The 24565-nt window shown below is 42.9% G+C and overlaps 1 protein-coding gene across 1 annotated transcript; it reads right to left on the reverse strand.

The window, feature by feature from the left end:
* Positions 1-1608: 1608 nt before the first annotated feature.
* CRTAP (cartilage associated protein) lies at positions 1609-24469 on the reverse strand. The gene is made up of 7 exons (XM_065665444.1): positions 23407-24469; positions 19515-19664; positions 18730-18901; positions 16522-16650; positions 14839-14984; positions 11968-12051; positions 1609-2334 (listed from the first exon to the last, which is right to left on the reverse strand). Exons 1-7 carry the CDS (start codon positions 23866-23868, stop codon positions 2275-2277), a joined length of 1203 nt encoding a protein of 400 aa, XP_065521516.1. The 5' UTR covers positions 23869-24469; the 3' UTR covers positions 1609-2274.
* Positions 24470-24565: the final 96 nt, after the last annotated feature.

A 24565-nucleotide genomic window follows, 5' to 3' on the forward strand; every position in this document is an offset into this window, starting at 1 on the left:
CAGGCAAAATCTGATCATAAGCTTTTTGCACACGTTATTTCCACCCACGATGCATAGATCTGGAAAACCTCACGCCCAGGAGCTTGCATTACAGGCAGCTGTCTTAGGAGTCTTTAAGGTTTTGCACTGCAGTACCCACAGACAACACACAAGAGCTCAGAACACCACAGAAACAGACAATAGTCAGTGCTTGGCAGAGCTCCTAAGTCAGCTTGGTAAATGGTGATAAGAAAAAAGTAAATGGAAAACGTTGTAAAATGAAGGCAGTGTAGACAGATATATCCACCTCCAACCACCTCCATGCCCTTTAATGGCAGGATTTCTGGGTTCGAAAGCTAAGAGTATTAAAGATGAAGTTATTTGGGCATATGATCTTAACATAAACAGTTGGGTTTCCGAGGGGGAAATCTGGAGTTGTCCTATGCAGGCTGGAAAGCAGGAGGTAAGAGTCCTCCAGCGCCTCTCCCCTGAGCACAAACACACCTCCAACAACAGAAAACTAGGGACAAACTGGAGAAGCTACCCCACCTGGGTATTATAATACATGTATTGCATGGGGATGTGATGGTTTATAACCAACTGCTTGTTAAGTTTGAAAAGCAAAGTTAAATTCTTACATAAAATTACAATAAATGGAGTGCTAATATTATGTGGAACAAAAAGCTCCAGGAAATCTGATACTCACTCTGTACAAAGGCATAGAGCAAGCCAGATTCTGGTTTTGTTACCAGAAGTGGAGCTGGGTAAATCTCCTAAAGTTAAAAGGCTCTTGATAGATTTTCAGTCTGAGAATAAAACGGCCTGCCCATTCACATCAGTATGCTAACTGGGATTTATATTAAAGAAGCTAAAAAACAATCTGATTTTCCAAACATCTTTCATACACAACTTCTAACATATTAAAATGATTCATTGCTGTCATGGGTTGGAAGACACCTAAACCTGATCCTGTGGATTCCCCTTATTCTCTGCAGACACTCAATAGTGTAGACATTGTATTTCCACAACATACATAAGCTACAGCATCAGCAACTCAGCAAGGTCGTGGAGATCATGTTTTGCCTCTTTCACCACCTAAAGCAGGTTTTGGTTTTGCAACTCACTTCTGTTCTGCTGAATTAGGATTCAGTTCAGAGGAGCACTGAATGCTCTTGTCTCCCTTTGATGTAAGCAGGATGAAACCACTTGTAGGACCTGATCCTTAAAAAAGAAAGGGGAAAGCAAGGGATGAAATCCTGAATCCTCCTCTTACGTCAATGGGATTTCTGCTCTTCAGGAGCCTTGTGCACCAATTCACTACTCATCTCTAATACAGTATTTCTGGGGCCTTCAAAGTACTTCTGTATTAGGCTCCACCATATAAGTAATAAAAACGTCAGGAATTCACATGTAAATGTTTAAGTATTCCACTTAAAATTGCCTCAGTCTCCACCTGTACTTACTTTTGGATGAGAACTGCGCAGACAGTCCCACCAGGCTGAAAAACAAAAAAGAGCAAACTGTTTTCTATGGAAAAGAATGCTATATACATTGATCACCATTATTTTACACAAGATTGGCCCCACCTCACACAGGAACCACAAGTTGCTTCAACAGAAAGAGTAAGAATTCATAGGAAAAAGGAATTCTTTATTATTCAGTTCTAAGTGACCTCAGTTTCACATCATGGAATTTAATTTAGTTCTTAAAAAAGAGCAACGCTGCATACAGAATTCTTTAAGCAATTCTTCAAGATCACTGGTTGTGCTTTGTTAACTTATTTCAGCTATTTAAATGTATCTCAATGTCTTTCAGGTGCACTGGGATTCAGTATCCCTTTACTCTTCATCATAGAAAAAGACATATATAAATAATACAATGCATAGCTCAGAAAGTCAAGAGGAACTCTTATGTCTTCCCTGGTACACAACCTGCCAGAAGTTCTTTGGAATTTAGCTGTGCTGTTACAACTCAGTAGAACATCACTGAAATAAGGCACCTTAGTGTTATCCCAGAAAATACAGTCACTTCTGTTGTGTTTGTGTGATAGGAAGAAAGCTCAGGGGGAAAACCCATATGCACCGATTCTGTAAATGCACAGTGAAAAGCCACGCTCACAGAAGAGTCAGTGCAGCATGGAAGTGATCTTTCAGGAGTGGATCTTGTGACATAAGGTGGAGTTTAAAGGAGCAGCTTTGAGGTATATCTAACTGGAACTACAGGTGACCAAAAACAATAGTAAGGAGCAATGGTGAATCTTCACTTTCATAAAATACTTCATAGTGATTTCACTCCTCAGGATTCCTTCTTTTCCTCTACTTCTAGCAGCTCATCAAGGAATTCCACAACTTCACCCTACAAAGGATTAAATTTAACAGGAACAAGTTAACCATGTGCTGCAAGATCAGTGAAAACCTTTAACTATTTTAACCGAAACATAAACTGTAATAATGTGTCTAAGTATTTTTTAACACACTTCATACAGCAGCCAGCACAACAAGCCTGTAAAATGCAGGTAAATGGCCCACAGAGGTGTAGCACAAGTACTTGCAGTGACATACAGATCTTAAAAGAAGGAAATGTTACACTCGCAATAAATCCTCTTGCACTTTTTCAGGTATTTAAACAGACAATGAAATTCTCAAACTCAGAAAGCAGAAGAAGAAATGTTTAAAGCACCTGTTAAATTAGGAAATTGTTAAAATATCATAAGACATTAAAGGATTTTAGAAAGTTTCAGAATTCAAAGCCAAAGTGCTTTGTAGAACTGTAACTCTGACTTTGCATCTGTCTGCTCTAACCATTTATGTCCTGAAACAAAAATGTAAAGAACCAGAGACACCAGAGTATCTTCCATGCTGGAAGCAAGTATGTTGGATATAGATTCAGACCAGAAAAACATTGTATTTACTAGCTCCACTCTGGTAATACAGGGTACCGACACAACGATCCAACTTTAAACTACTCCTAATGTAGTTCTATGTCCTATACCATAGTCAAATGTCTTTCTACAGTCAAGTCTGAGTACTCTGGGATGATACAGCCCCACGGGCTGGAATTTACTGCTCTGTCAACTGAGCTACAGTTAACTGCTACAGCATGTTTTTGCCTAGAAAGGTATTCCTTAGGAAGACAGCACCTTCCAGACATGCAGTTTGAGACCCAAAATTTTACAGTTTTCTTTCTATTCTGATAAGGAAAGGGCATTAAAACCTTTGTCAGTAAAAATAATACGAGGAAATAGAAAATTGTCTCTTTTTAATACAGCAATTGTATTATGGTCATGGTGATTAAAAATGTTAACATCACATTTTTCAGAAGCATGATTAGCACGGAGAGAAATAACGAGAAGCAAGCGAGCAAATATAAAAGTGGGAGGAAAGCTGTCTGAAATAACTGCTGCTCTTGTGCCCTGCTTCACAGCTCCATCTCAAAACGCTGCTGAGTTTTTGCAACTTACGAAGTGGTTTTAGCAAGTCCTGAAGGATGGCAATTTCTTTTTGCTTTGAATTTGTTCAAAACATCTAAGTATCCGATTCAAGAAAAAAAACATGGGAAAAAATGCCAGCACTTCCATATTCCCTACTTGTCTTACTGGTTGCAGGAAATCTGGCAATTGGAAAACAGGAATTTGACATTTCTGCACATTTTCCTTTGTTTGAAGTATTTTGATTGCCCAAGGAGCCCAATCGCGGAAAGAACTCAAAACCACTTCACAAATGGACATGAAGAAAATAGCCACTAGGTCCAACAGTCACTATACAAGCAGTTGGAAGATACAAAACCAGAGGCACAGGGGACTTCTGGTCAAGTTTTATAGCTCCTAAAACTGGGCACAAGCATTTGCATGCCTCTTGAAGGACTACAGACAGGCAGGTCCCATTAACTCTGAAGAGAGTTAGGAAACTGCGAATACAGGTGCCTACCACAGGAGTCCCAGATCTAGTTCAAACTAATTGCTTTACACCTCAGGATCACAGTTTAATGAAAGAATAACAGACAATAAAAAGGATTTTTGCCCTCAGTCTACCTGCAAAGACAGTCCTTTAAAAACAAAGAGTCCGAAAGGCAGGGTGAAAGGCACAAACGTCCGACTAGATGACCCAGAATAAGGAAGTATAAGGAAGACAATGGGGATTTCAATATTGTATCTTTGTAACTCAACCATATGGAATCTTAATTCAATTCGCATTATTGCCACATTAATCAGTAAGATAGGGTATTTCAGGAGGCACAGATCACAAACAGAATTCAAGTTTTTTAATTCTACTATGTTTTCACATCCAGAAACATGTAAGAAGCCCAAGTTTAAAAACTGACTGAAATCTGTAATCTCTAGAGCCTGAAATTGATCTCTAAGGGAAAGGATGTCAGAAGCTGTTGTGCTCTAATGAGAAGTACTGGGGAGTAAGAGAGGTTGAAATATGGCAAACATACAAAAACAGCTGCCCAAACAATATACATATAGAAAATACACTGTAATTCAACTGAGTAATTGCCTGGATGCTGGTAATATCTGAGAAGGCAAAAACTCCAGATTAAAGACAAGCAAAACCTGCAGTTAAAATACTTTTGCCTGTGCATTCAGTCAGAATGTAAAACATTAGCAAGTTGTCCACAGTGTGGTTGGCAGCCTAATGAAAGGTGCTAATGCTGCATCAGAAGAGCTGATCACATTGTCACACTAGCAGCTATGACCAAATTGACCAACTGCCCTTGCCCCCTTAGCTCTCACTTGACACCGCATCAGGCATTCTGCATGACTGAGTTCAGCAAGGTGTTCACTCCAGGGAAAGAGCCTCCTGCCCACTGGTATCTAATAAACTTCCTGCTGGCCTGCAGATCCGAAGCCCAAAATAATTCTCTGATATGATTTAACCATTCGGTGTGACAGTGTTCCTCCCGTTATCTGGAATGCTATTTGGCTCCTACCTATCTTAACAGGAAGGACATCAAACCTTACATGCAGTAGTAAAAAAATTTTACGTGCAGTTGCTGCAGCTACTACACAGGACAACAGCCACCCACCAGTAATGCAGGTTACATAAATATGCCGCTCAGACACAGTGCTGATGTAAATCAAGAGTTGAGCAATATATGGCCCAAAGCGTGATGTAGCTGTCTGGCCAGTAGCTAGTAAATCAGTATGTGAAGTCTGACTAAGCTGGGGGAAGAAAAGGGTTTGCCACCAGACCAGTACATGCCTGATAGTTAGGCAGCCAACAACTGTGTGCACATGGGGACTGCCCGGTCAGCTGCAGCAAAGCACGTCCTCATCAACAAGCTGCCTCTTGGTCCACAGTCTTCAATGTCCTTGCACTAGAAGCTGGGTACATACTACAGGTACAGCAGCTCTGCCAGCACCCCATGACCTCCATTTTCTGTGCTACTCACCTCTTCTTCCCTCTCCGAGTCCAAGGACAGTGAATGGGAAGTGGGAGAGACACAGCAAGGATGTATGGGAAAAGATGGGACAGGTATAGCCTGAAATACAGGAGGCATGATATCGAACAGCAGAAGGGGAATGCTCCCAGACTGGTGTGAGTGGTAGGAAGAACCAGAGAAGCTGATCTGATCAACTGGGCCTCTAATTATCTGCCAGATATGCAGACTGAGCAGCCTTGGCTCAGATTAACAGCTGAACAGAGCACAAACAGAAAGAACACGTTTTGTACCACAGTAATTCCAGAAGGTTTTACAGAGGGTATGTGAGTAGGTGGGTCATAATAAAGCACGATTTTAAAACACAGTTCTTGATCAATTCTGAATAAGCTAACCCAGGCTACTGATACTGGTGTATCAGTGAAGCTGGTGTATTAAGTGAAGCTACAGCACCTGAAAAAGTGCTAAAAAGATGAAAAATGCAGAAGTCCTCACTTATTACTACAAGCTGAGTGCCCAAGACCATGGTGCACAGCGGGCCAAGGATTGCTGCCAGCCTTTCCTTATGCAAGGTTAAATGCTGCAGGCACACACACAAAACACAGCCTTTTAGAAGAAACATGTCTACTCTGGAGACTCCTATCCAGCTATTAAAATAAATAGCAAAGAGGAAAAGCTACCAATACATGGCTCAGTTATAGCCCACTGGAGACTGACAGTCCAGCACCAACTCTTCTTTCGACAGCAGCATTTCAATCTAGTTGCAAGCAGTAGTAGCTGTACTGACAGATCAGATGCTTCGCTGTTAGTTGCAAAGACTAAGCACTGCCTTCTACATAGAAAACATGGATCATTCATGGGTCCTTGTCCTTTCTCAGGGTGAACTGGAAAAATTATGGGGGAAAAAAAAAATAGCTTTCTTGAAATAACTGATACATTCCACACAGAACTGTTGATGGCCTTTCTAATAGGGCCTCTGTATGCATCGCAGTGGGTACTGGTCTTTAGGGAAGTAGCAGAAAATTAAAACAATAGTGTCTACAATTAATTAAGTTCTACAGAAAAGTATTACTATGGGCATGCCTCCACGTGTGATTATCAGTGGATGAGTAAGAAGCAGCCTTTATCCCAACTCGTTCAACAAACTGTACCTTGGGAGACAACAAACAGAGCAAGGAGAACTGGCTGGATCTTTGTTTCCTTGTGATCTATGATCTAGAAGGAACTCATTTATCCCAAAAAATGTCCCCCAGCTGTCCTTTCACAGCAAAAACTGAAATTTTGCTACAGTTGGAAGATCTTAGCCACTGGAAACTTGTTCAACAGTGAGAGTAACAGATTTGATTCCCTTATGTATTGGGCCATGGGTGAATAGACTGTGGTAGAGGCAAGGGTTGCAGGGGTAACATGTATGAGGAGAGGTCAGGGCTGCCCTGTAACTAATGAGTAATTGCCCTGTAACTGCCCCAGGGACTAATATGGGAGTAGTGACAAAGAGTTAGGTTATGAAAACCAGCAGATTTTGTCCAAGGAGGAGCAACCATCTTGCAAGAGGGAACACAAAGGTTTGATGTGGACAACTGTGGAGGGTATGTGCTCCATGGGCCTCATAGAGCTTATAAAGTGCACACCCCACACAGTCCTCTGGCCAGTGATATTTTGGGGACACACATTATTTTGGGATAACACTGAGGCATGTGTCAATGCATGGCTCAGCCTGAAAGGTTTATTCAGCCTTCGACCAATAAAAAGTTCCTTGATCTAGCCTTCAGTTAAAACATGAGAGTTCACTGTAACCACCTCAAAGCCTTCCCAGATCTTCCAAGAGCAGTACAGGCCAGGCTGGACATTCCTTGCATTCTAGCAAAGGGGGGAAAAAAAATCCCTCAATTCTTTGTGCAGAGAAATTATTTGGCCCTTAACCTGTTTATTTTTCAGATACCTAGTCCACAGTGCCTCACTGCCACATGCTTTTAGGTGGGGGTTTTCTTCAATATTAAAAGAGCTTATTTGTTCTTTACATGTATGTTGACTGCTTTCTCAAATATTTTTCCATTTCATTTTTATTGATAGTCTAAACATGTAACTGTTCTCTTCCCATACACTATGAGAGACTGCAGCACACTGCAGTTATTACAATAGTATTTTACAGTATTCCAATAAATACGCTTTCCTCTTCACATTTTCATAATGCCTATAAAACATGAGTCAGCCCGGTTTCAAAGCAACTTCAACACTGCTCCCACTGCACTGAAAACAGAAGCCTTCTAGTGGCTTGTTTCTGAATTCCACTTACTCTCTCTTGCCTGCTTTATGCTGCATGCAGAAGCTTAAGAAAAAAACTGCACAGGTAAAAATTCCTCCTAATGTCACAACTTAGGGACATAGAATAGTTTGGGTTGGAAAGGACCTTAAGATCATCCAGTTCCAACCCCCCTGACATGGGCAGGGACACCCCACACTAAACCATCTCACCTAAGGTTCTGTACAACCTGGCCTTGAACACTGCCAGGGATGGAGCACTCACAACTTCCTTGGGCAACCCATTCCAGTGCCTCACCACCCTCACAGTAAAGAGCTTCCTTCCTTATATCCTTCCATCCTGCCATTTAAGCCCAACCATGGAACCAGCTTCCCATGGAAGGTGGTTTAAATGGGAGAAGGAACATCTTTGACCAGGATACACATCCAACGGTAAAGAAGCAAGAGGGGAAAGCAGGAAGGTTCTGCAGGGCCAGCCACGTAGGCAGTAAGTATCTCCACTAGCGAATGATAACAAAAAAACCACCTTCTTTCTCTAAAGAATCTGATGTTGAACAAGGACCATAACAATGCGACTTAGCTGCCAACCCTCTCCAAAATAGCTGCCACCAGCTCTTCTCAGTGTAGCAGTGCTATTGTAGCTGTGTTGGTCTGAGACTGCAGGCAGGGCAGGGTTTACATGTCTGCAGTTACAACTTGCCATTACAAGCACACTTGTATAGATCATCTGAATGTATGCAAAAAAGTGAGTTAATAAAGCTGAAAATATGGTGTTAGTGATTCCCGAGCAGAAAAATAGGCTGAATTCAGATCATTATTTGCTGTAAGTAGTCCACTGGGCCCTCATGCTTTGATATTATTCCACATGTTCTTTTTCCAGCAGTCACATTAGTTCAACACTTACTTTCCTTCGCATCGCACTCAAGAATGGAGCATTTGAATTTCGGCTACTGTACAAATGGACACACACATCATATACAAAGAACAAGATGGCAAATAAAGTGGGTCAAAGCTGCCAACAGTTTTTCGCCTACTGATCAAGTACTGAAAGAAAAAAAATCACATTGTAGGCTTATCTCAGCCAAATACTTGTGGTTCTTGTGCAATTTAGAACAGCTAAGTAGCTATGCCTGAAAATAAAGAAAAAAAATCCTCAAGAACACTGATTTTATGGGCCAGAAACATGTCTCATACAATCAGTGCAGCGCTGAAGTTGTATCTACACTAGCCGAGTATCTGGCTCTTAACAGCATTTCCGTTTGCTATTTAAATCTGTGCAATACCAGGAGTTGTATCTATTAGAGCCTTTATGAATTACACATCTGAACAGGAATCCAAAAGCTTAACAATCCATGGCCAACTAAGATGACAACTCTATGTAATGTTCTTTCAACTTCACAGTGGAAAACTGTAAGGATATTTAATAATAATTACTCTTAAGAAAAAGTAATTTGTAGCTAGTTGGCACTAATGTTCTCTGTCACCTCTGCTGTGTTAAATGTTTGAACTGGAGTTTTTCATTTCCTTGTGGAAAAACATTAATAAAGTAACATGAACGGGACAGTATTTCTTGTAGTGACATATGCAAAAATCATTACTGCATGTTCCAGCCTTTGCAATTACTGCCATGTATTACTGGAAGAAGCCACATGTTCTCACTCACTTTGCTAATTGGATTTAAAAAGCCACATGGATGATATGGGAGCACTGAGAAGTCTGAACAAAGTGAGATTCTCCACTTGGGAATGATGACATATTCACATAGGAAGAGACCCTTTTGCCACATGAATCCTTTTGCTTCACTTGAGGAAAGAGAATGATTTCCTTCTGGAGATTATTTTATGGGCTTGTTGGCTCACAAGCAACTTCACAGACAGCAAACATGGACCACAGAGACACACAAAAGGTATGGCCTATGGCCGAAGATGCACATGGTTTAAATAAACGGTGTACTAAAAAGAGAGGTTGCCTTCAGCCTAACAACTTTTAATAAAGCTTTTACTGTAACACCTTATCTGGGTTTTTCAGTTTTCAGCATTCCAATGGAATAAGCTTTTCTGTCTGTGCCAGGAGAAATATTAACAAGAAATTCCACTTCTGCTACCAGGTCCTGCCCATACAGCAGAAACTGGAAGGTAGCGCTTTTACCTTTGTGCTATTCCTGCTCTGTCTGGACTCCCTGGAAGGCTCCTGCAGCCAAAGACAAGTTCTGGTAGCCAGGGATTTATGAGTTCACTACCAAAAGCCAGAGCCAAGCCAGAGGCATGGACAGCCTCCATCCCTCCCTGGTTCTTCAGCCCTAGTAAGGGAGGGCACAGAAGCTTTTCCCTGGGAGAGGAGAACGGTAACTTTCCTATTATGATGAGAGTGTGGGGTAGGGATATCTGTGGTACTACCAGACCCAATAATTTTGGTTGTTTAACCCAAACAATCCAGTGTAATGTGACTTCTTGTCATTTCCCCCGAAGTTTAACTGAGGTTTCCACTGTACTTCCGTCCTGCAGATTGCAATGTCATTTATAACTGCACCAGTGAAACTGGCTACAGGAATATATGTGAAGGGTAGGTGTCAGGATGATGGAGCTAGGCTTTTTTCAGTGATATCCAGTGATAGGACAAGGGGCAATGGGTGTAAACTGGAACATAGGAAGTTCCACGTTAACATCAGGAAGAACTTCTTTACTGTAAGAGTGACAGAGCACTGGAACAGGTTGCCCAGGGGGGTTGTGGAGTCTCCTACACTGGAGATATTCAAGGCCCGCCTGGACAAGTTCCTGTGTGATGTACTGTAGGTTACCCTGCTCTTGCAGGGGGGTTGGACTAGATGATCTTTTTAGGTCCCTTCCAACCCTTGGGATTCTGTGATTCTGTGATTCTGTGAATGAATGCCAGCAAATAACTGCTTGTTTATATAGAATAGTATATATGCTATATACAACACAGTACTTGAGGCTGAAGATTGTTTCTATCCCTCCTTCTAACAACATATGGGAAAAGCCCTCACAACAGACTGCTTCTCCACTTCCTTGACTACTCATCACTGCCTTTTGAAGCAGCAGATATGAGAGAAGAACTACAAATTAAGTTTATGCCCAACAAAATGGGCAAAGCACAAACCAACAAGGGAATATAAAAAGTGCTCAAGTGTTTCACACCCAGATGAAAATCCATACAGACTAGTCCTCATCTAAGCTTAACGTTATAACAAGCTTATTAAACTGTCTTTCACAGTTTTATCACAATGGAAAGTCTTCCTCAGGCCTGGTAACCTTGCAATGGAATTTTATGTATAGACTTGCTTTCAGGTCACTAGCATACTGAAGGCAGCACAGACATGTTATTACTTTTGTGCTGTAAAATATTATGTCTCCCTATGTGCTGGATAACATAAAAATTGCAAAGGTGATTTCATTTTTTAACATAAACCATCTTTCTCTTTCCTAACTAAAAAAGAGCTCAGCTGTGATCATTACAAGTACCCTGACCCATGCCAAACTGAGCACAGCTCTTTGCCAACGATGAACTATCCCATCATTTGAAGATTCTTTTCAAACCTTTAAATGAACAATTCCCAAACCAAAGCAAAACAAAAAGGCAATCCAAAGCCTCCATGACTTACACTTTCATTTCAGCTGTGGGAGGCAAAGAAATGCCCTCTCAACAATTTAACTACTTTCCTTGCACAAAAAAAAAAAACAAAACCAAACCACTTTTCATATTTCCAGTCTAATAGCAGTCATTATATGTTATCTGCCCAGGAATTCCAAATGTTTAAGAAGCAAGACTGGGTGAGCAAAATGTTACTGTACAGGGAAAAAAAAAAAAAAACAAACCCAAAGAATGTCAAGATTTCCTTTTGACAAAAATTAAGATTTAGGTGGTTACTTCTGGACAAAATTATAAGGATCTTTAATTTAAACAACATTTCAAACAGAAACAACCAAAAAAACCCATAACCAAAACCAAATAACCTCCCAAAACCAGAAGAACGTTAGCTTTAAATATATATATAATATATATATTAAAATATATATACACACTACTTCTCTGCCCCCTTGTGTTATAGCTTGCAAGGTGGATTTTTGTTTTGTAGGCTCAATGTGTTACAGTTACCTTCGTGTTAATACCATCCGTACTTTTTTAAACGGTATGTGATGTTCCTCTGGTTTGTTTCTTATATTCCATTTACAAAACAAAACAAAACAAAAAAATCACACTAAAATAGTCATGGTTACAAGAAGATTTTTCCATAGTAGCTAAATCCTTGGATTCCACCTATGTTACTATCTTCACTTTAATGTCATTGCTGTTTTTTGACCATGATTTCCTTTCTAGAAAGCTCACCTCATCATCATCCATCAGATGTTCCTTTGCAAAGTCATACATTTCCAACTGGAGTGTGGTTATGTTGTGATATCGAACAGCCTCCTATCAAAAAACAGAATTTCCACGTTAGGGTAGCAAGAAAGGGGAGTGTCATCACATGTCACCTGAATGAACTCCAGCAAAGTCAGACCCAGACTTAGTAGAAGGTAGATCCGGGGGGGGGGGGGTATAATGTTTGTTACAGGAAACAGTAGAACAGCAAGCAGTGTATCCAGTGTCTTCTGTGGACCTTTCAAAGCACAAGCTCCATCGGTGTCAGAAGAACAAAGCACTCTCCTCTTTCTCATGTTTCAAAGCATTGGCAAGTCTGAGGATAAGGAATGAGGCTGCCAGAGCTGAGCAGCAGCCTGTGCCTGCGTTCCAGCAGGCTCTGGATGTGAGAAAGCTTCTGTCTCCCTATGCTCTGGCGTATGGCAGCAGGCAGTTCTGAGAAAAAGAGACACTAAGCTATTTTGCATGATAATGGCTGACCCCAGCCTGAGTCTGGGCGAGGGAAATTCTGTATGGTCACCAACCTGTCTGTTTAGCTCAGTCACCTACTCTCATACTTGTGAATACCAACAGTAATCCTGCTTTGATCACCCCCTTTAACTCCTTTTGGGAAGGAAAACAGGAAACTTCCTCTTTCACAAGAACATCTAAAGCTAAGTGTCAGAGCCAAATGCTGCTGTCACTCTGTTACCACTGTGAAAACAAACCAGAGGCATTATGGTTTTCATGACAAGTGATTAGCATAGCAAGCAACTTCTGTTCTTAGTTGCATGGATCAAAGTAGAAGAAAATATAGCTGTGTGCATTTAACATTTTATATTTAAAAACTATCTGCAGTCCTCAGCTCCTGAGAGGTTATTAATCATTCAGAGTTAACATGTAAGGCCCTTATTCTGTCCTATCTGTACATGTATGCAAAATCTGTCTGTGGTCTGCAGTTTTATACTTTGTTACCTCTTACTCCCACCACTGCCAAACATTGTCTCCAATATGGCTATAAAGCACAGTTTTGTCCCCAAAAGCAGTGACAAAGGAGTGGTCCCTTTCAGCTCTGAACTCAGACTCGCTGCTGCTGCCTGAAAGAACCAAATGCATTTTTGCTTTCTTCTGTCTCAGCTGGCCCTGCAAGGCAGACCTGGGTTTCCAGTGTGCAGACAGGTGTGTTGGACGTAACAGTTGTCCACAAATAAAACCCATTTAACTCATATGCAGAGGTATTTCTGATTTCAGTTTCCTGGCCTGAGAGGAAGGAGCATATCAAATCAGGGCAACTTATAAGGTGCATATGTGAACTGCTCTGCAGTGCTGCTACAGATAACGCCAGGCACCTAAGCACTGCACATGTGTACGGAGTTCAACGCAGCATTAAGAATCAAGGGCCTCTGGCCCAGCCCAGGTCTCGATGACTGCGGTGTCTGAAGAAGCAACATGGGAAGGGCAATTGGAATGTTACCAAGCAGGATGCTTGCTGTTGCTTCAGCTAGGTTAACTTAAATGACTCTTCCATAGAGAAGTCATGCTTTAAGAGAAAGAACACATATTGCTAATGACTAATTATGTCAGCACATACCACTGATGTCTAAGGAGTCACTCAGGTGTCACAAAGCAGTTAATTCAGTTGTATGACATAAATCCTAGTAATGAGAAAACCCAGTCTGATTGTCAGAGTCCAGGCTGCTGTAGCAAACACAGCAAAATGTTTTTAATCGGTAAAACTTTCTCGGGCATGGAAATTTAAGAATAGCATAGAAACCTGTTTTTAGAATAATTTTGCAAAGCCAGATGACATCATTATATTGCATTTTTCTCTTCTCCATGCTGAAAGATGAATTGAGAATTTCAGTCCAGTTGCAAGTTACAGGAAAAGAATGAATGTATGCTGGGCTAGATACACCCCGATTTAAAAATGGCACTGTTCATTTGCCAGCCATGAAGCTTGAGCACTATATTTCACTTGATGATATCCCACATATCTTATTGTGAAATAAGAAAATAATTGTGCAGTGACTCAAATGGTGCTCTTTAAGCCATGGAAAATAATTCCTTTGATGTATAATCCCAATTCAGTTTATAAAATCTGGTTACATATATTCCATACAAAAAAAGTGACTAGTAGTTTTAATTAGGACTGTATGGAATCTTAATATATGGGTTTTATCAGATAAATTCAGAATCCCAGTCATATCCAGCAAGTTGGTACATGCAAGTCTAGAAAGACACATAAAGCAAGGAGGTAGAAATAACAATCATTGCTGCATGCCCTGATGTTTACTGTGGACTCTTTGCAGCAAGTATTCCAGCTGAGATAATTAGATGCAGTATGGTCCTGGACCTTTTTCCATCCTCATCCACCTAACTATGTTCTAAAGTAAGTGGAAAGTAAGTTTAGCTGCGGTTATTGTATCCAGACACATTTCAACACCAAAAGAACCTGAAATAACAAGCAAGTGGGCATGTTGTCAAATAAGAAGTGATTCCCAAAAGCCTAAATGTTACTGGAGCAATCTTTACACCAGGACATTTTGGGGAGCAGCTGCTTCAGTCATCAAGGTAGATAAACATATACATATGCATGTGTCAGACAAGCACCACTGTGAATTTACTTGTCAGCATATTATACCCTACTGTAATATCTGCCAACACAAAAGACTATAATGACATTCACTGTCTACATCACACAGTATATCTCTGTGTACAACTTTCTATGCTGTTTTAATAAAACAGCATGTGTTTAACTCCAGAACCAATAGATAACCCCCACTTTCCCAACCTCTGACCCACTGAGCATCAGGAAAACATCTGAATGTGTCTAGAAGGCAAATTAATTAATTCACCTACCGATCTGGGCTGAAAATCCTCCTCTTTAAGTCCCCATTTGTCTTTGTGGTACTGATAGTAGACCATGTTCTGTTTCATTACTTCATCTTTCTGGTCAAACAGAAGGTAACTAGCAGCACAAGCAGCTGCATTCTTCATGTCATTTGCTAAATAATAAACACACACACACACACACGAAAATTCAGCTAAGGTAAATGAACAAATTCCTACTATTATCCAAGCTCTGAAAAACGCAGATGGAAACAGAACCCATTTTCTATCTCCCCACCAGCCGCATATAAGAAAACAACAAAATTGCTTCCCAGAAAGGATACCTGTTTCAGAACATGGAAATAGTGTTTCTGAAACATGATTCAAAAATGGGGACTTAACTGATGGTTTTCTATGAAAATCCTAACCAAATATTCCACCACCACCATCCCCCCAGCAAAAAAATAACCCCACTTCTTCGTACAAGAATTGACAAAGAGGGAAGAGTCAATGTGTAAAATGTGCAGTCAAACAACATAAGCAGAAGTCATTCATGACTTGATGCTACATGGCCGAATGTGTCTTCCCTTTGATGCTGCAGCCTGCAGCAGTAGCTATAAGTGCTACCTGTGTCCTTTACAGTGCAAGTAGCCCCTCAAGAAACTGCAAAATTCACTGAGCTATTTAACTATCAAGTATGTAATCACCGAGCACCAAAACACTACAATTTCTGTGAAATGGTCCCCTTCTGCTCAAAACCCATGTAGCCCCGTAAGCCTCATTTTAATAGGATTATAAGAATCCACTAGGGAAAAGTGAATGGTACGAAATACTCTCTAGGTTTCTCTGCGGAAGAAATGATGAATAGTAAATTGAAAATTGAGTATTTATGGACTAGAATGAAGTGTGTTATGTTAAAAGTGTTGCCTTGAATCACAATCTTTCTTTTCTCTGAGTAAGTTATAAGTCTAAGAAAAAATTTGCTAGAGCTATACATTCAGCTGCTTAGAAACCATGCAGGCCTGACAGCTTGACCCCTATGGCTTTTTGGCACAAACCATGCGGTTTTTGTACACAGATGTATAAAATGGGTCTGTTTCACTGCACATGTTCCAATGGAAGTGGCTGGCACTCTTTAACCTCAGATGTCTTGAGTTACTTCAAACAGGCAGAAGAATTGCTGCATCATTTAAACATCTAAAATACATCCTATGAACATTTATAGTTTATATGAGCATTTACCATTTACACAAAATGATAAAAGCTCATACAAATTTACACACAAGTGTAAAGAACTTGTGCTGGCAGTACGTATCATATAAAGAACAAATGGTACTGATGGATCAGACCACGTTTACTCTGTAACCATCTCATCTTTCTAGCACCCAAGTGGAGACCAGTCACAACCACGCATAACTTAAAACAGAGGGGCCTGACCTGGACAAAATCCTTATGGGATTTACATTCAGCAATTTATTTTGTCATGAAGAATTTTATGAGCATGGGCTCTATACATAAGGTTTATCTCCTGTGTCTGTTAACTACAGCTATACAGGGAGAAAAAGATGCCAGGCAAGTCAGACTAGGTTAAAATGCAGATTCTGGAGGCTACTACTTACACTGTAAAGCATTATAACTAGAGGAAAAAGATTACGAATGGAAACTGCCCCGCATCATCCCAATGTTATTTCAGCACATTAAATCACTACTTACATTTATAATAAGCAAACTGTAAGTAATGGTACATGGTGGCCACAAATTTCTCAACAACAAAGCCTCCAATAATGGGTGTCAGATTGCTCTCGCACTGCACTTTGCATGCAAGAACTTCAATATAATGATCTAAAAGGAAGAAAATAACACAGGATGTGAATAGAGCACAGTGAATCATTTTAGAAACCCTCCCATTAGGTACCCATTAACATTTCACCTTATAATGCTCTCCTGGGTTCTATGCAGCTGGATCTTGCTGCTTGGAAGCACTGAGCATCTACAGCTCCACCTGAGGTATGTATCAAGCACTGTTACTCAGCTCTTCCGTAAAAATCTGGGCGGTCTGGACTTGAAATGATCCAAAGCCGCAATTCCAGAGCCCTAGCAGTTAGGTTACACTGACACCCACAGGCAGTCTGTGGCTGCCAACAAAGAATTTCGAGCAGTTTCAGGATAGATCCCATTAAGCAACACCACCAAACAGAAGTATTTTAAAGCCTTAGTTTCCCTGTCAGCCACATTGGGCAGGTGAAACCCAGTTATCTAAGCTTATGTGGCAAGTCTCTGACCAAAGCAAAAGAACAGCAAAGGGCCCTTCCCCTCTTTTCATCTCTGAAAACTCCTAACATGAAGAATGCTGAAGCTGACTAAAAATAAGTGGCAAAATGAAATTACCAGGCCCATCTTTTACAAGAGCAATGGAATCTCAAAACAGAGTAATATTCAATTCTAGCCAGTACATAAAGCCAGAAACACAAGTGCCTCAGTGAAGTGATCCCATGCAATGAGGACAGCTGGCTTCCAAACAGAACTCATTGCTCAGGAATAAACATGTACCTAGTGCAAGCACCAGATACTTCTGGTTATCTTTTCTTGCTGCATCTACTTCTGCATCAAAGGCAGAATGCATCTCCCCGGAGCAAGAGCACAGTTCTGCCCAGGCAGTGCAAGTAAATATGAATTTTCCTATGTCAAGAACAAAATACTTGAAATGCATGCATATGCCCATGATGACATCATGCAGCATCTCCTACTTTTCCTTCCCACCACTATTGCTCGGAATTGTCCTTTTCTTCCAAGGAGGAAGAGGAAGTATGACAGTAAGTGCCAATCACAGCTAAGCATGGACCGGTTGGCTTTGGAGTCATCCTGATGTCAGGGCCTGAACCACTGGGAAAGAAGGACTGTTTCTCATGTTTTACCACCTGTGACTGGACCTGCACTCCTTATCTGCTGTCCTAGGCACCTGCCCACTTGGCCAAAGAGTAAAGCATGGCTTAAGGAACAGCCAGCAATAGCTGTTCCAGGTCAGCTGTACTGATGGGTACCAGTTTCACACTGAGAAACTGTGGAGCTGCTCTTGTACCTCACATCTATGTATCTACATATTTCACAAATCTTCCCTCAGCAACACATCTGATGGCTTTAGGACAAAAAGTTGGGTTGGTTTTCCTTCTGGCAAAGCAGAAATTCTGTTGCATTTTTCATGTTTTTTTCAAGTCTGCTCATAACGCATGCCAGCATTCACCACGCAACACTGCCAGCAACACCGAGCCCAGAGCATTGAAGAAATTGTTTCTTTTGCTACAAAAGAGCATAGGAAATGAGTATGTGTCAATTTGACAGCAATCAAAAAAGGTGGTATTTCTTTTCCTTTGCAAAGCAATTGATTTTTTTAATCTACACACTAAAGAAAAAGAAAACTGCTAGCACAACTCTGCTGTGGGAAAGAGGAAAAATAGGCAACAGAAATTTGTCATGTTTATGAGAAAGCAGATATATCTGACCAGTGACACATAAAATACAAAGCAGATTTTGAAGGCAGGCTAACCACTGAGCCTCAAAGGTGCCAAACTGATATTGAAATGTTGGTCAAGAGACCCGTCTGAATAACTGTTGCTACCTGGATGGAGTAGTTCTTACTACTTACACATCTGTTATTCTGACACACTCTTCAATTTCCATGTTAAAGTAAAAGCTCTCCGTTCCGATTTGCTGACAGCCCTCCTTTGTCCTACTGGAAAGGGCAAACCAGAATTCAAGCAGTTTTCAGTGAATGTAATAAACTCATGTTGGCCCAAACTGAGCATGGCGTAGCATGTGCATTTCACACGGAAAACTGAGAAAGAGGACTCTGGTAGTCAATCCTACAGATAAACTGAAGTGCACCTTTGGGACATCTCTCCTTATTATTTCCTAACTGCTCACCTGCAATGGAAAGATACAAGTCTTTAAAATCCTTGATCTCTCGGGAACCTTCACAGGCTGCTGTACAGTCATCATAGGCTTTGAAGAAATCCGGAAGAGCCAGTTCCATGTCTGAGATAGATGTTCTCCAGTTGTCACCGTTGTATGCTCTCACAGCCCTGACAAAAAGATTCTGGAAAATTGGCAGGAATGAGAACCAGAAATAACTGATTTGTGGAAATCGGTGTGTAAATTCGAATACACAATGTGTCTGTATGTCTGAATTACTATAGAAGCTGTTATCCGACTAATGTGTGGACAACAGATATAGATATTAATGGCTTTTACCAGGTATTTCTAGAGAGCAGAGTACATAATTCTATTTCAGATCAAAATAAAAGCCTGTTGGACAGCAGTAAGAGTGTGACTCTAAAGCACAGGTTTTGACAGACATTTTCAGTTGAATATTTAACACCAAATGTCCAGCTTATTTTAAGCTTTGCCACTATAGCACATTTGAGTAACTATGCACCTTCTTAGCTCCAGTACTGACCTGCATGTAGTGACTTCCACGTGTGTCACTATCTATGAATCACTGTGAGTCATTTATGAAACAGTGAAAAGTGTGAGAGGCGAGAATTACTGACTGCATCAAGCAGGGAGAACAGAGATGATGGAGACGATAGGAAGAGGCAAAGGAGAGTAGGAACTAAGAACATGTGAGCAAATTATATTCTTGAATCTCACACAGTAAAAGGAGTAACTGAACAGTTCCAAAAGACCAGACTCTGAATAAAAAAGCATACCTCATAAGGTTTTGTCTCCAAGTCTTTAATATGCTCCTCAGCATCAGGTATGCTCTTATAGTAGGCCATATTTCTTTGCATCATTTCATCATCTGGATGCTTCAGAAGAAATGTGTGAGCTGCTGCAATTGCTTTTGGAAGATTATTAGCCTAAACAGGGATGGGGAGAGAAGGAAAGGCAGGCGAAGAAAAGTTAATTGGAAAAAAACAGTTCAAAGTTACTGAGTTTCTGTCAATGAACTTTCCTGCAGCCTCTATACTCCCAAACTTACTTCTACTGAAACCAGTCTCAGCAGATACAACAGTACAGTAATGCAATTTTTCTCAGCTTTACTCCTAGCTGCATCACTATGAACATTTTGTGTGATCATATATACTTGTATGAACATATCAGTGGGTAAAAACCCAGCCCAGGGAGCGTGAGCGACCAGGAGTGCAGCGAACAGGACATGGCGTGGCAGCTCGCACGGGCAGGCGAGCAGGATGGTGAGCACTCGCCTCAGGACCGGGGCCTGGCCTGGGAGCTCTGCTCTGGCTGCCCCAGCGGTGGCCAGCATCGGCACCAGACAGAACTGATGAGAGGGGAGGCTGCAGCACAGAGCTCGGGGTGTAGTAGGTGCTGCCACTGGTCTCTTGAGGCTTGGTGCACCCTTGTGGGGGTCCTCCTGCAGCATGGGGCTCAGCTGTGGGACACTGTCAATAGGCTAAAAGATGACAGGGAAGCTGACAAGGCAGAAGATTATACTGTTTCTCCCGTTTGGGATTTCTCTCACAGCAATTACTGTTGTTAAGCTCTGGATACTGGGCAGGAGTCATCACTTACCATGTTTATAACATGTTTATGTTGCTTATTTGTCCAGTGGTACGCAATACTACAATAATCTATCTTCCCAGTGGTGTTACAAAGTTAGAGCAAACAGGAGGGACTTGCTCAATAATTGTGTCTTAATGTGATTTTCTGTACCCATTTTTAAACCCCATTAGAAATACTTTGTGAAGTATGCATTCCTTACTTACAACTGCATGTGCCAAATGTGTATGGACTTCTGCGTGCATGCATTTATATTTTTCAGTTTACATATAGATACACATTTTTATAAACTATATAGTACATACACACATATCTGGAAAGCGTGAGGAAGTAAAAGTCTTAAATACTTGTGAAATGTTAAAACCTTTTCCCTTATAAGCCAAGATCCACATCAACCCATTCAGTGCACTGAGATGCAGGTGATACAGAGTTCTACCTCACATCTAAAATAGCTTCTGGAAGTGTACATATAAAACTATGGGCAAGAATCACAAGCATACACATGCATGCTCTTTTCTGTCTTCATCCATATAAGGTGCCCTTTAATTTCAGAAAGAAATTTGAGAGACAACTACCAGAAAGAAACGACTTCAACCCTAACATTAGCTCTTGCTACGGTGCCGCTATGAGTGTCCCTCCCAGCACTGGAGCTCTGCCAGCTGCCCTTCCTGGCTGTCCCAAAACTACATGCTTCCAGTCACCCCAGACAGCGCCAAACGCAGTGGGAAATCTCAGCTGCACTTTCGTCAAACACTAGGTTTCATCTGTGCTTTATGCTTTAACCCTGTTTGTTGGTAGGCTGACAGGCCTCTCAATTTTGCTTAGTCCACAATTCGCTCTCAGTTTCTATTTTCACCACTACAAAAAAGAAAAGTTGTGCAGAAACACATTCCTAAGCGAACTCCGTGGCTACAAGAAAGCTCCCTCCAGAGGAGCAAGCAGCAGCGTACAAACATCTACTCCCAGGATCCAAGACGTGGCAAAGTTTCGCTCTGGAACATACCTCAATAACACATGGTCACTCTAAAAAATTACATAAACCATTTCCCTCTTCCTTCTTTCTATACTATAAAAATCTGCTGGGGTGCCAGGGGGTTGGGAAAGGGATATTCCTTTCTTGAGGAAACCACCAGCAAGGAAAAAATCCCTCCTACATAGCAGTTTAGCTCTAGATGGCCCACTAAGAACTCCCCCAGTGAGTGGTAAGGGCTCAGACCTGAACTGCAACCTACTCAGAAAGACAACATGAACAATTGACACTAAAGGGGAAACCCACGAAACTGCACCTCTCAAACCTACTGCAAATGGGATGGAAAAACAGTTTAAAGGGAGAGGAAGGGGTTTCTCCAATTTCCCTCTCACATTCCTACCCACCATTTACTTTACTGTACCAGAAACAGGACGTAGGAACAATTTTTGCTGTGATCCATAAATTGCAAGCTTTGTACATGCCACAGGGGGGAATGAATGGTTAAAGACAGACAAGAAATGGAAACATCTGTGCTGATGTTATTTTGGTATCCCTATATGGCTTTGAGAACAGGAGGAGTGCCTGCCCACTCTACTATTCAAGAGAAATGTCCCCTGTGTGCAGAGGCCTTAACGTATAAAGTTAAGTTCTTCCGTATGATCTCAGGGATGGTTTTAAACTCACAGAATGACACCGGTGTGATACTGTGCATGTGAATACTGTTTCTATTTTATGAGAGCACATTTTCCTACATCTGTTTGGGTAATTTGGAAAAAAACCTGAATATTTAAAGGAGAAAACAGCACTCCTGCCAATAAGACGGAGATGATGATTGTTAAGAAGATCAGTGCTTTCAAGCGGCAATCTCAAAAACAATGCACAAGCATACAACCCTATGTAACACATACTGGGATATGTTGGGAGTGATTGCCTAAAAGAGAAAACAATCTAAGCAAAGTTCAGCTTGTTTTCTTCCCTCCCCAGAAATCCCATATATTTTAAATGCAAGTAATTGCAGTATCTAAGAGGATGGCACGAGGGACAGACCTTGATTTAGAAAACATAAGAGGAATCTGAGGAGGGAAGGAATTGCCAATTAGATCCTGGACAGGAGGATGACAAGTAGCTAGAACAGGATGAAATCTGTTAAAAGAGGTGTGTGTCCCCAGCCTTGGCTAACCCTGGAGCAAAAAGTAAACACCATTCCAGGGCTAGCATTAGTGTCACACTTCAGCAGCCAGTTTTCCCTTTATTCCTTCCTATGGCTGTAACAACACTGTTGTTTGTAGGCACCTGGTTATCTGTGAGTCACAGGCGGGGAGCCGCTACACTTGTTTCAAGTGGACCAGAAGGAAGTGAGGAAGATGGACACGCTGAGGGACAGAAAGCAGCAAAGAGTGCTTGCAATAGCAGAGCAGTGACATGAAAGGTCTGAAAAAGGCTTCACAGGTTAGAAACAAAATAAGGCAGATGGAAAGATAAGAGGGGCAGGCGTAGAAAAAACCCCAACTACAGGACAAGAAGGCACGGTTTAGTGGGTGTGGGTCTGGGAAGAACTGGAGGGACTAATCTAGGGGATATGGCAGATAAGTTGGAGAAAAACTGGTGAAGAGTGAGCTCGATAGCAGCATGTGGGCAAGCGGGGGGGGGGGGGCACACAACGCAAACACTGGTCCCATGGCAGGTTACACAAAGTGCAAGGGGAGGAAGGGGCCTGAAGACATGCCTAGAAGATGATGAAGTGCAGAGTCCCAGGAGGGCAGGGACTGGGAGGCCCAACCACAGACAGAAATGGAGGTGGGGTGGACAACTGGCAGCTAAACTGATGTGGAGGAGGTGATGGGGAGGAAGGCTACAGCCCAGAGCAACTGCGTGGAGTGCCAGGCAAGAGGCCAGGGGCTTCGCCACGAGTGGGTGCGTGAGGTAACCACATGCAATAAGGCTGTGCAGGGACAGTCTACACTATCCCCCTCGCTCCACCACAACACTGTCAGGCACGTTTGGCTTACTTGGCTTGGCTGGAGGGTGGCGGAGCACCAGGCAAGACTTTGGGGAAGCGCATGCAGGGCAGAGCCTCAGGAGATGAAGAGGGACGAAGGGCCGGGCCTCACCTTGAAGTAGGCGAACTGCAGGTACTTGTAGGGCTCTCGGCGCTGGAAGTCCTCGAGGAGCTCACGGCCGGGCTGGGCCTGGCGGAATGCAGGCAGCCCCTGCTTGCAGCGCCTCAGACACTGCGCCCGCCGCAGCACCCCGGACAGGAGGCGCAGCTCGGCCAGAGCTCCCCCGGAGGCAGCGGCGGGGTCGGCCGCAACAGCGGGGGGCTGCCCGGCGGCGTGGCTGCAGTTGCGGTGGCAGAAGGCCTCGCTGTCGCGCAGCAGGCGGTAGAGCCTCATGCTGACCTCCAGGTAATTGACGCTCTCGGGCCAGTTCTCAGTGCTGTACTGGTCCAGGCCGTAGCGGTAGGCAGACTCGAGCGGCATGAGCTCGTCCCGCGGGAAGCTGCGGAAGCTGTAGCGCTCGTACTGCGCGCCCGCCGCCGCCAGCAGCGCCGACAACGCCAGCCACAGCCACATCGCTGCGCCGCGGCCACCACGTCTCCGCCGCAGGACAGGGAGAGCGGCGCGACCGGGGGAGGAGCCGGGGGAGGGCTGAGGGGAAGCCGGCGGTGGGCGAAGCGGGGCTGAGGAGGGAGGCTTGAGGCCGCCGCTAGCGCCCCTCCTGGCGGGGAGCGCATTGCAGCTGCGGCACTCTTAGGGGCCCCACCTTGGAAGCTAAGCGGGGCTGACCCTAGCTGTTACTGGGGGGGACCGCCCCCATTACCCGCTTGCTGCTGCCCCTTCCCGCCGGGGTCCTTTCTCCCTTTCCTCCTCGCCCTGGATTTCGTCGCCTTCCCTGGAAAGGCTCCTCGCGCCCGAGCTGGGAATCGGCCGCATGAGCGCCAAGAGGCGCGGGGCCGTCTGCCGCCTCCTTTCTGCGGTCGGCGGCGGGAGCAGCTCTGGTGCGAGGCTGTGCGCTGGGAGATAAATGCACATTCCACCGGGTGGGGAGCAGGGCGCTGGCTTCCTCCTGAGGAGCCACAAGGCCCCCAGCCCGAGCTGGCTGCAACGTGTGGTGCCCTGTGGGGGCAAGGGCAGGAGCAGGCCGGCCGGCCATTCTGTGACCGATCAACCTCCATAGGCTTGCCTGCCTCAGGTGCTGGTTCTTATCAGCCTGCTTCTTTTCTGGGGAGGTGTTCTTGGTAAACTTCTCCAACGTGAGCCCTTCGCATGG

This window comes from Lathamus discolor, chromosome 2, assembly GCF_037157495.1.
Source record: "Lathamus discolor isolate bLatDis1 chromosome 2, bLatDis1.hap1, whole genome shotgun sequence".
NCBI classification, from domain to species: Eukaryota; Metazoa; Chordata; class Aves; order Psittaciformes; family Psittacidae; genus Lathamus; species Lathamus discolor.